Source organism: Anas platyrhynchos, chromosome 1, assembly GCF_047663525.1.
Source record: "Anas platyrhynchos isolate ZD024472 breed Pekin duck chromosome 1, IASCAAS_PekinDuck_T2T, whole genome shotgun sequence".
NCBI classification, from domain to species: Eukaryota; Metazoa; Chordata; class Aves; order Anseriformes; family Anatidae; genus Anas; species Anas platyrhynchos.
The window spans coordinates 57481254-57493926 of NC_092587.1; the positions used below are offsets into that span (position 1 = coordinate 57481254).

The 12673-nt window shown below is 42.1% G+C and overlaps 1 protein-coding gene and 1 long non-coding RNA gene across 11 annotated transcripts in view; both read right to left on the bottom strand.

Moving 5' to 3' along the window:
- The window catches only part of C1H12orf75 (chromosome 1 C12orf75 homolog), a 219219-nt gene extending 215086 nt beyond the window's left edge, over window positions 1–4133 (bottom strand). For 8 of the 10 annotated variants that reach the window (XM_072038403.1, XM_038165932.2, XM_072038392.1 and 5 more), the window contains exon 1: window positions 3976–4130. In XM_072038403.1, coding sequence (XP_071894504.1) covers window positions 3976–4018 — 43 coding nt within the window. In that variant the 5' untranslated portion in view covers window positions 4019–4130. Of the gene's footprint in view, window positions 1–3975 lie in introns of all 10 variants that reach the window. The other 2 variants (XM_038165902.2, XM_038165909.2) reach the window with 2 other exon arrangements.
- Window positions 4134–4883: 750 nt separating this feature from the next.
- LOC113842397 (uncharacterized) lies at window positions 4884–12332 on the bottom strand. Its single transcript, XR_003494889.3, has 4 exons — window positions 11783–12332; window positions 9989–10052; window positions 5694–5798; window positions 4884–5276 (listed from the first exon to the last, which is right to left on the bottom strand). It is a non-coding gene; the product is annotated as an uncharacterized lncRNA (long non-coding RNA).
- Window positions 12333–12673: the final 341 nt, after the last annotated feature.

The following is a 12673-nucleotide window of genomic DNA, read 5'->3' on the forward strand; positions in this document are numbered from 1 at the left end:
CTGCTGGGAACACTGGGAACCTGAGGAATTGCAACAGGCACCACATTTCTTCCCTGGCAGAACTCTAAATGATAGAGCTGAACTCTGTAGACTGCCTAGCCTTATTCCACCCACTTCTCTAGCAACTTCCCAAGCCTATCTAATCACAGAAATAGACTGGGGGTAGCCAGAATAATAACTAATAAAGAAGTACTGAGTTCTCCTGAATGACCCTTCTGCTTATACATCTACCAGTAAGACCATGGATGCATTTTAGCACTTCACAGCTGCAGGAAAAGGAGGAGGAATACAGCCTGCAGAATAAACGAGGCACATTCAGACATTCATCACTCTGAACACGAGTGATTACAGGAGAAAAACATTCTGCCTAGAATGGTGGAGCTGGGATCCCTCACAAAACATAACGTTGAAACAGTCACAAAAGAAGGACAAATACATATCATCCCAACGCATCTTCCATTCGGTGAGAGGGGGTCCGCACTTTCAAAACAAAAGCAGCTTATTACTTGTAGCCCTGCAGAATTTCAGTAATTGCAGGACAAATGCAAAAATGTTTGAGAGGAACTGACTGCCACAAAGTATATTGTTCTACACTGAGGCATGCATCATGAGCAAATGTGGAAGACCAAAAAAAAATAATCAGAAAAACAGATGAAGGATGAGAGGCAACCATTTACATGAATAAAAACGTGGATGAAAAAACTGCCAGCATCTGGCTTGAGAGCAGACTATGAATGATTTTCTTATTAATTTCTAACAATTATTTTAAAACAATATTTTATTGCAAATACTCTAAATGGTAAAAAAAATCAAATTTAAAAAAAATAAAAAAAAAATTACATGTATACGTACACAACACAAGATTACAAATGAGTTTCCTATTGTTTTTTTCCCTTCTCATTGGCTCCAAAAAACAGCAACATAGAATCAAATCCTAACTTCCATGGAGTTATGCTAGATCTAGCTTGATGTAACTGAGGGTAGAATTAAATCAATGTACCTGAAATCGATTACTTCAACTCATCAGGTGGCAGTTTGATACACAGACATGACCTGATCAGACATTAATTTCAAAAATTGCTTTAAATAGAATGGCAGAGTGGTTTCCTGGGTATTCCACCAATCTGAAGTTAATAAGTCTGTATAAACTTGGTGTGAAAGTTCTCCTTCATTGTAATTTGGCAGTATTTTAAGCTTCCCACAGAGTAACAGCTTGTCTGTATATTTAAATCAAGGCTAGACTGCCAGCCTCCACTGAGTACCATAATTTAAGGCGCTGTCATTGCTACTACAATTGATATAGAAAGAAAGAGGCAGTTAAAAAATTGTTAGTGAAGCAACACTAGAATGGAGGGAAATGCCTTAGCCCAGAAAAGAAGGAAATTAATGTGTAAGGGCGTGCTTTTTTAAAGACCAGAAAAGAAGAGCTCCTTTGGAGCTTCTGAAACATCAGGAAATGACATGAAAGAAGGATATGTGAGGCAACAAAACACCAGGAAAATAGCAATTTGCTAACAAAATTGTTATGTGCTAATAAAAACTTTAATGGGATTTTTTCAAATAAATGTAATCCATAGTTAACATTTAAAACAGTGGATATAAGAAGGATGCATTTGCATCGGTTTGTTCACAAGTCACTGTTTCTCAGCTGAGGAGCCTTTAGGCCTCAAATCCTTTTGTCTGATGCTCTGGAAGGAAAAGCTGGAAAATTAGATTGGTATTCTGGAGTGCTGCACCACAGACAGAAATGCTATTCTAGATCATGTCTATTAGTTTAGGTCTTGCAGACCATAGGGCTGATAGCTCCTCTGATGTCAGTCCAGCCATGCAACAGAAGATAATATCATTAGCTGAACTATCATTATATACGTGTCTGTTTAGGAAAAATCTCGTCAGGCTAAAACAGAAATTTTACCAGAGGAAGGAACTGGGGAGTAGCCTAACCATGTCTACTCTGTTCTGTGAGGTATGCTATAATATTATCCTTAGTCATATAATATGACAGAGAGTGTTACAGGTTAATTATATGTTATGCACCTCCAGCTTTGACATTACTGACTGTAGAATAGTCATAACTTCACCATTGAAGACGTAGTCATGCTGTGCAAGCCGCAAAACTAATTTGTATTCATGCTGTACTCATGTCTTTTGGTAAGATGTTGAGAGCTAGACTTTTCTTAAAAGCTCCAGAACTCGGACTAAAAATGGTACATCTTCTCCTTCCCCTACATAAAATTACTTTAGTTTTACAGACACGCTATGTAAGGAGTGCTAAACTGAAGAAAAAAATTAACTAGTAGATGGTGAACTTAATTCTACTACCAGATGTTGGTGACTGCACGGCACAGGCTGCGCAGCCATTCCTGACTTACCCTGGTGAAACTGGGAACAGACCTGGACCTCCCAGAGCTATATTTGCTTTGGAAAGGTCTGTCAGTGTAACAGTAATAATTACATTATACTGATTGTGGATTTTACACGGCATTGTTATTTTAGCCTATTCTAAGCTACTGGAGATCTGTGGGCTATTTCTACAGAGTATGCAAGAGCTTGCCATGAAATGCAAGCTGAAGTATTTCGTGAGTAACAGCACAGGCAAGCTAAACTACTGAAGGGGCTGTGCTATCACTGAAAATCTTTTAAGAAGTCAACACCTGTTGAAAATAGCTGCCTTTAAAGCAACTGCAGACACGTTTATTTAAACCAACAAACTTTTAGCTCAAAGTAACTCACGAAACACCACCACGGTCAGAGTTGGCTTATTCAGCATTCACCTGTTGGTGCCCTGTTAGGAGCGTTATGCGGTGGCCAGGCCAACGGTGCTGGAGACGCTACCACAAAGTGACTAATAACCAGCCCAAAATGAGTATTTTCCTTTGAGCTGCTCTGACAGTTGCTCTGGTGCTTTTACCCAGCAGACAAACCCGGGATGTGAACGAGCATCGTCCCAGCTATGAAGCTACAGTGGACAAGCAGGGAAACAACTTCAGGTCGTGGCAATGCAGGAACCAATTAGCAGGAGAGAAGTCATGCATTTGCAGATGTGACAGCCCTGACAAGAGTGCTGGAAGGTCAAGCCTCAAGAGAGGCTCCCGATACATACGTGATACCTCATTTATAAGCATTTAACAGCAGCCAAGTAAATAAAAAGAGCAGAAAAGCCTCCCGCTGCGAGCACAAAGCGCAGGGTTCAGGGAGACCAGCAGCACACTGCACAAGCCTGCAACTTGCAGGAGTCACTGCTGTTCACGCTCAGAGACGTGCCGGTGCCGCACATCAGCCCTAGCATCACCCAAGGCACACCTCAAAGCAAGTCACCGCAGCAGGAGGCTGAGCCCCAGCAGGTCTCCCTGGCCTGGCCGCTATTTGGCTGTGCATTGTCAGGAGGTTACGGATTTAATAAATACAGCTGAAAGACTTAAGACAAGGAATGTAATTAGGCAGCCCTGTTCGCCAGGTGCAGTCAGGATGAAAAACGAGTTATAAATGCTCGTAGTTGTAATTAGACGGCGTATGGCCGCTATTATTTCCATACATTTCCCCTTCTGCGGGGGCAGGACGAAGAGCCGCGCCGCCGGCCCAGCTCTCCCCTCCCTTTCAGGCGGGGGGGAAGGAGCGGGGCCGGCCGGAGGGGCACCCCCACCCCGACGTGCACAAAACCTGGGGCTCGCCACGTCCCCGACCCCTCGGGCGGGCAGAGGGGGCACGAAGCCACTTCCCAAGGGGCACAAGTGGCCTCACAGGGAACCAAAGGGGGGACGAGGCTGGCACCCCCGGATCCTCCCGGTCGCGGCGCTGACCCTAAAACCCGCGATGCCCCCGGCGGGGCACACCGCCCCCATCCCCGGGGGGAGGCGGATGGCTGCCGGCAGGGCAGGATGCTCCCGGCCGGGGCAGCCCCCACCCCACAGCCGGCTTGAGGGGAGCCTTCCCCGCCCGTCCCCGGCCCCCCCGACCCCCGTGCCGCCCCCCTACCTCGCCCGCCCGTGCCGCCGGCCGTGGAGTTGCCGCAGCCCATGGGCGCCGCCCGGAGCGGTGCGGAGCGGAGCGGTGCGGAGCTGAGCGGCGACGGGAGGCAGCCGGCGGCGGGCGGAGCCGGGGGGGAGATAAAGCCGCGGGGACCCCTCCTTCTCCTCCTCCTCCTCCTCCTCTTCTCCTCCTCCTCCTCTCCTCCTCCTCCTCTCCCCACCCATCGCCCGGGAAACCGCCGGCCCCTGCACCGCGCATCCCCGAGGAAACCCCCCCCTCCCGCACCCACCGGCCGGCCCCGCGTCCCCCCGAGGCTCCCAAACCTCGGTTTCGGTTCCCCACAAGGGTGCGGGGACCCCGAGGGATCCCCCCCCCCCCCCCCACCACGAGTGCCCCGAGCGCGGGGCTCAGCGACGACCGCCCCTGGGACCCCCGGGTGGGCCGAGACCCCACTGCCCTCGGGGGGCAACTTCACGCAGGTGTCCGCCGGTTCCTCTCGGAGCTCCTCTTGGAATCAGAGAATCATTGAGGTTGGAAGAGACCTTCAAGATCATCTGGTCTTCCTACAGAAACGCCCCACTGACCCCGGAGACACACAGGGTTGGTAGAGCTACGGATTCGCCTTTCCCGATTCATGCCAAGAGCACAGAGAAGATGAGTTTGCAATGTCCACAAAGAAGCTTTTTTATTTATAATGTACATTGTTCCTCCCAAAGAGTTCGAAGTTCCTCCTAACCCAGACCTTTCTTCCACACAAAGCACTAAAACATTTCCAAGCCTTGCTCAGGTACTCTTGCTCACAATTTCCAAATGACTGGACAGCCAAAACCCAATGGTTACAACCACAAATACTCATGCTAGACAAACATGACTGCTCTGATAAATGTGTTTAAGGACATAGAAAAAAAAAAAAAAAAAAACTCTTAGGAGTGCCATATCAATGCCACAAGCATCACAAATTTCTTATGAACAATAACTGTCTTTATTACAAGAGAATCAGATAGCAAACATTGTTGTTTTATCTTTTAGCCTGTTCAGAGCAGAGAAAGAAAGACATCACAATTTTCTTTTGTATTTCCCAACAAGCACATTAAGAACAAGCAGCTCCATACACAACAGAGTCAATAATGTCGAGTCTCCTGCAGATTTATGCCCTGGGGTCTCTTCATGAGCTCCCTCGTGTCTACCCAGCATTGAGCACACCTTGGAGCAGGGTGGGCATTTTAAGTTCTCCCTCCCCTGGCTGGCCACCTACTTCCATCACATCTGCAGAAACTCAGCATCTTCAAGGTCTTTGCCTGTCCCTCCTGATAAAATGAAATTGAACAATCGGTTCAAAATTTAATAAGGCAGAGCTGATGGGCACATGTGCACAGCCATACCACTCCTTCACCACCAGGAGCCCCAGGCACACAGGCATAGATTTTGCTTCAGCAAGAATCTCCCAAAGGCACATGCATTTGATGGCCAATTTTCTGAAAATCACATAGAAATACAAATTCTCAGGCTGAGCTTTCAAGTGCCAAGCATCAGCCCAAAGTGCATTTTTATGGCAAAGTTAAGAAGGAAGAAAGGGTCCTATGAAAAGCAGGGCTGAAAGACATGCTACTTCAGATCCTGTGTGGTTTTCTAATATGAAAACAAAAGATCTCGTCAACCCACATTGACCATAAACTTGCCACTGTGGAATAAGCTATGAGCATGGTTTTAATACTTAATTTTACCTGAGGGGAAGCAGTTGTGGTGAGCACAGCAGCCAAGCCATCTCCTCACATATGAGAAGAGGTGGCTTGGAGGCAGAAATCCCCTGAAGATGCCTTCACACTGAGCTGTTGGCCACAAGGAGAAGATATGAGTCTGAATAAGAAACCCATGGTTCAAAGAGAACAGAAGGACACTGCATCATCCTTCTAAGCACTTCCACTTGTCTTACAAGTTCAGTCTACCAAACAGAACATGAGGGACCTATGTGCACAAATTAAGGGGTGCACATTGAGTCCAATAGGGCAAGGCACTTCCAGCATACCCACCCAAAGCCAGAGCTAACAGCATTACCAGGAGACTTAGGAGAAAGGCAGTGTGATACGTTTCTGTATGTACTGTCCGGAACTGCTAGGAGCCAGCCCTTCCTGAACCTCTTAAAAGAAGGGCCCTCAGGCAAACTTTGTCTCTTGGCAGCTGCATTGTAGGCGTCTCCTCTTTCAATTGAGAAGACACACTTTCGTTTCAACTTCACCCGTGCTTTGCACAAGTTATTTCACATTATTTCTGAAAATCAGAATGCTTTCTGAAAAGCAAAATGCAGTCACATAAGCAAGTTTATCAAGTGAATGCTTTGCGTTAAAGACCAGTGCTTTCCCTCCATCAGTGAGCTCCTGGCACCTGCCATCACTCACCCTGTGTACTCCATCACCTCTGAGGAAGACTGGGAGGAGTATGGATAGGAACTTCTGTGAGAAAGCACTGTGTTATTTTTTCCCTAAATCAACCTAAAATTTATGCAGTTGGAAGAGCAGGTTAGTTATCAGGGATTATCCAAATCTGAACTTCTGGTGATTTTCTCTTTTTGAACACTTTTGTTAGCCTGAGTGTTGACATCCAAACAATCTATTTCTGTCTGTCAAGCTTTAGTTACTTTTGGGTGTTAGCAAACACCCCTTATTTATACGAGAATGTATATTTTGCTGAATTATTTTTATCTAATAATCCATATAAAAACCTTATTCATCCATGTTTTTTTTTTTTCTAACAAAATACATGCTTCCAAAGGTTTGTATCTCAGCTCACACAAGTAGAGAAAAATAATAGTGCTAATACCATCTTCTAGGTATTCTCTTCTGAATAATATCTTTTAGATATAGAAGCTCTAAAAACCACAAGTGTCCTGAATAAATAAATAAATAAATAATCACCATTAGTATTTTCACCATAGTATTTTTTTTTCAAAACAAATTTACAACAGGAGTTTAATTTAGACAAAACTTTCCCACTTCAAGCACTGCACTACAAAACATTTATCAGAGTTAAATAATGGAAAAGTTCTGGTGGATTCTCACTTCCAGTGTTTTCAGGTTGAATGAAATTCCAGTGCTTTCATGTTACTGAGTATTATGTTTCTTCCTGGACAGTTTTATAGTCTTCCTACAGTGCTGCTGTTTTATAGCTAGCAACCTTGGTTAATAGTTTTCACTGCCTTGTTCAAATATCGTGATGCTGCATAGATGGCGACTGTGATCATTTAGTCACGGAAGGTCAGCCAGTTACAGCCCATTTTCCCAGTAAACCTACAGGGATGATTCCGTTTTAAAAAATCATTAGCCCAAGCCTACCATGAACAAAAGCTTTCTTGGGTCAGCTTGGGGTTTGCTTTTACATGTCAGTGGACAAACATCAGTGCGTCAATACTTTCAAATGAAAAAAAAAAAATCAATTATCATCACTGATATAAGTAAAAAAGAACTAATAATTAAAAAAAAAAAAATCACAACCTTATTAGTAAAAGCTATCATGATTCCACAACCATTCAGAGTGTCTATTTAAATGGCAGAGGTTAAGAATTGGTTAATGGTTAAGAATGTATACAGAGATCTCTACATTGCTGTGAACATTTTCAGAAAACCTCTTCTCTTCTCCCCTTCCCTCCCCTTTTCTTCCCTCCCCTCTTCTTCCCTCTCCTCTTCTTCCCTCTCCTCCCCTTTCTTCTCTTCTCTTCTTAACAAGTGTTAACAACTTTGTTCCGGAGAACAGAAGCCAAATGACATAACAAAATCCGTAAGTTACCAAAAGGAAAATTCTCAGTTCCCCAAAGATCAACCTTGCTTAGGACCCCCCCTCTGATAGTGGCTGAAAGAACAGAGGAAACTCGTATGATACATCCCCCCTCAAAAAACTCCCCCATTTAACAGCATTTGCGGTTCAGATCCTTCCTGAGGCAAATGTGGTTTCTATATATTTAGCAACCCTTAACAAATTTTTCTTCTGTGAACCTGTCCCACCTGCCCTTAAGCCCTTGGCAGCCAAAAGCATCCCACTTTCCACTTCTCAGCCACATCTGGTCTGAAGAACCTCCTTCTGTTTGCCTCAAGCACAACTCTTGTCCACTTCAACTGCTGATTGTTCCTTGTATCAGAATAAACACTGATGAAACAATCCTCCTGCCTGAGCCATTCAGGATTTTTGTTCTTCGCAGCAGAATAAGCAGCAAGGAAACAATCTGCCATTCACCGATGCCACTCATAACTTGTCACATCCCCTATACTAAACTGTAGTTAGCAGCAGTGATGGTAAGCTGTCATTTCCTGGCAGCTGTGTCAATAGGTAGTGAAAATACTTTGAAAGAGCTTATCTGTGAAAGGGTTTTCAAAAGGCAGTCTAGTGATTAAATTGTGCCAGTAACATCAAGCTTACATGTATACAGGGGACTCTGCTTGGAGGCAGCAGCCAAATTGCTGTGCCCACCATAGACTTACTCAATCTGTTCAGTGAGTCCTTCCTTGCACTCTGTGTTAGGAAGAAGAAAATGTGGACAAAGAGCTCCCTCTCAACTCACCACACCTTGCTTTTTCTGCCTGCCCAGGAGCCACACACTCAGCCTGGGGAAGCTGACTTCAGGAAAAAATCATTTAAGCTCTTCACTTTAAACAAAAAAGAGCATGTGTCAAGAACAAGGATTTTTTTTTTTCTTCATAAGGCAAGATATTCATTCATCTATCTGTCCCATCTTTCCTGGAAGTGACAAATAAAATTCTCATTATTGGGCCAAATCAGACACGGATTGGGACAGAATCAACAAAATCAATGAAAGTGTAGTGTTCTCCAAAACCTGGCAGAATTGAACAGAAATCCACTGGTCAGCCATGGAGAAGCACAAACATATCACTAAGTGAACAGTAAGCGTGGAAGAAATGTGAATACTCCATTAGCTAATATAGTGGCTTAAAAGAAAAATAAAAGAAAAAAAGAATAAAAAAGAAACAACAACAAACTTGAACTGACAGAATCAAAGTAATTCATTTCGTAATAATACTTCTTGAATGTGATTATTGTGAATAGTCATGAAAATCTGCTTGTTTTTTAAAGCTAACAGTCCAGAGCATATGACTCTTAGCTGATTCACAAGGTAGAAATGGAGTCCAAGAGTCAAATTTTCAAAGGCAACTTCATGAAGAAGTAAGCCGTAATTCAACACCAGTATCTTCACATGAGTGCCACATCTTTTCCTAAAAATGTCTTGATTTTAGCACACAGACTTGCACAGAGCCTTTGAAGAAATTGCTCCCAAGCTCAGTTATTACCCACTCCCTGCAAGATTTCTCTTTTAGAGTCATAGGGATCATTCAGTTTTGGGCCCTATGCCCACATTTTCTCCAAGTTCATGGGAACTTTGTAGGAGTCAGGATCACTGTATCCAGCACAAAGGTGATTTAGAAGGTATGTTTCATCAGTCTCCATAAACAGCTGCATTCATATTAGTGGCAGTGAAATGCAGTTCTAACATCTGCAGCACGTTCAGGCCTAGGAAAGGGAATTAGCAGATTTCAAAACACAGTCACATTTCAGCCATCAGAGTCCTCTCTGCAACAGACAGAGGAAAATAAGAAAATGTCCACCACAGAGATCTTTACGGGAATGCAATTCTGACTGCCCATGTTTCATTTCTTCAGAGTCACGGTTTGGTAACAACCCCACCTTTTCCCTTTGCAGAAACAAATAGAGGGCCCCAGTGACCTTCAATTAATACATTTCTAAATTCATGGAAAAATTTTCCTTAATTCCCTTCCTTCACATTTGAAAAAGATGCTTGGTTTAGTGCTGGTGCAGTTGTTGCTGCAATCCAAGGTAGGTGCCCTTGAATATAACAGATGGACAAATGCTTACATTGTGTATTCAGAAACAGTTTGGCATCCTTTCTGTGCCCAAAAGGTTCATATACGTGCTATATTAGATCCTTCTATTAAAAGTCTTATTAAAAAAAAAAAAAAAAAAAAAAAAACAGGAGATGCATAACAGTGCTTCTTACCTCCGAGGTCACTCAACTTTCATTTTACTGTCTCCGATAACAACCAGACTCCCAAAGCTCTGTTCTGGAGGAGAAAAGCATCTTACTCAGTTCTTTTAATATGATATGCAGACAGAGTGATCTCTTTCTTCTGTCTCTCACTACATAAATTAATTTGCAAGATGCATCTAAATCAGCTTTTACAAACAAAGAAGGGATCAGAAAAATGAAAAGATTAAAAAATGGAAAAAGGCTGGAGAAAAGAACATTATACTGACATGTCATTGAGATGCCAGTGCAGCCGAGCATCCCTTCTAAATTCCCTGTCTCAAAAATGTATATGACAAAGGCAAGCTTCTCAGGAGATGCTCCCCTGCACAATATAATGGCCTGTCTTATAGAGTCCCAAACTTTATTTTCAGGAAAGATCCCTTTGCACACAAGGCTCTTATTTCCTCAGTATTACGGGAAAATGGTATCCCTGCTTTTATTTTATTTTCATTTTCAGGCATTTTTTCAGATGTAAATTCTTCCTCTGAAGAACTGTTGATATAGATTTCCATTACAGATTTCCACCTGCAGTAATTGGTTTTGCCATGTATTGCTAATGAAGCCAAATAGCACAGTTGTTACCTCTTTTTTTGTGTGCAGTGTACCTGGAGATTGTAGAAATGGGAGATACATCCTCAGGATGAAAAACGTCATTATCAAATTCACATATTTATGTCCCTCTGATTATTTAACATATTACATTTTGAAGACTTAGGCTAAAATTTGCTAGTATTTTTACAATTAATATATATAATTCATAGTGTCTATATATAATTCACACTGAGCAGGACTTTTGTAAATTGTCTGTGCCATTTTATTGAAAAAAAATGAACTTTGCTTCAGCAAATAGTTGCCACCTTAAAAAAGAGAGAACTATATTTCTATCAAAACTGCATCTCTTTCTATAAGTATGCATTTAGTACTAAAGGATGCTAATTATTTTGATTAATTGAAGTTGCTGTCATATTAGGCATATGGGAAACAGAAGTTATTCATACAATTAGCAACATGGAAGCAGCGTGTTAGCTTATTCAAAAAAGACACCCACGTAGGGCAATTATATTATTTTGCATTGACTGACAAAGAGCAAACGTATGTTTTTAACACTGAATTTTAATCAGAATGTGATTTTTGACAGACAAAATCTGAATAAATTTTAAGCGCTTAGAGGTTTTTGAATATATAATTTGAAATATTTATAAGAGCAAGGTATTTGTGCACACAAAATAAAATAAACTGTAGGCAATCACTGTGCAGATACATGATGTTCTCACAGAAGAGATCCTTTTAGCACCTACATAAAGGGGACAATGTCCTCTCATTTATAATAATAAAGATGAAGAAATTCACTCTTCTTCTGAGATGGTGTCAGCTTCTGGACCCACAAGCTGAGGTGAAGAGTAGAGAGAGACACAGAAAAAAACAGAGATAGGGAATCTCTCCATTAAACGTTTTATCTAGTTTCATTAATTTCAGGTTTAACAGCATAAGGAGGCAACACACCAAAACCCAAGACTAGCTGTTCCTCAAAATATTAAAACACTATATACCAATAAATATCACATAACACTGTATATCAATAAATATCAAAAACACTAGTATTTTGCTTACTGCTACTTGTATGTTTAAATCTGTTTAAAAAATCATGACTTAGGGCTCTGAAAATGCATGAGACTGCATAAACGTTACAAACTGAGCTTCAAGTAATTGCTGTGGAGATTTACTTCTTTGATTTCTGTGAGCATTTAGGTTTTGTGGCCTTACCTTTGCTCTTTCCTCCACGATAAGGAGGTGCAAAAAAATGCTTTTTGAGCAAAAATGAAATCTTGCTCGCCTCATAAGAAGCAGCTCTCGCTGCTTGGGGAATTACAGGCCTGGTAGCCCCACTCAGCAAGCCTGCCCAGAATGCTGCAAGAGTGAAACCACGCGTGCCGGCAGCACCAAACCAAACACACAGCAGTGTCACGAGATCTGGGTTCCAACCTAACGATAAACAGACAGCTTCTTTGAAACTAAGCCACTCAGTCTTGACTTAGTTTTAAGGTACTGAACATTGCTCCTTTTGGCAGCGCTGTGACACAGTGTAAATCAAACATAACATGACCTCGGGAGCTGTATGCACAAGCAGTTCCATCAAGCGAGGGCTGAAAAACTCTGCAGACTTTGTCATAGATTTCTTTCAAAGCCATTAAGTTTGTTTAAATGCTGATAAGAACATTTTCCATGACATTATTATTCCTGTTCTCCCAGTCCTAGTTTTGCATTGCTGTTCTGCTTGGGGCTTTTTTGGTTTTGCTATTTCATACAGGTTTGATTTCGGAGGGTGAAAAACTAATTAGGAACCATGAGTCCCTTCTAAGAAAACCTCATGTATATAATTAGGTCCCATTGACTCTGTCTGCTGTACATGTTGTCCACATGCTTCATGGTTTTCACAAAGAAAGATGCTTGATGACCTAGGATCTTGTCAGCACTTGTGTTTACAGAGTATTTAAAGACTTCAGTATTTAATGACTTATGTGGCTGTTGTACTAAATGTTCTGTTGTGTTTTTTTTTTTTTCTAAAAAGACAAAAAAAAAAAAAAAGAAAAAAAAGGAAAAAAAAAGAAAAAGGAAAGAAAAACAAGGATAAGGAATGTATTACCATAAACGAAT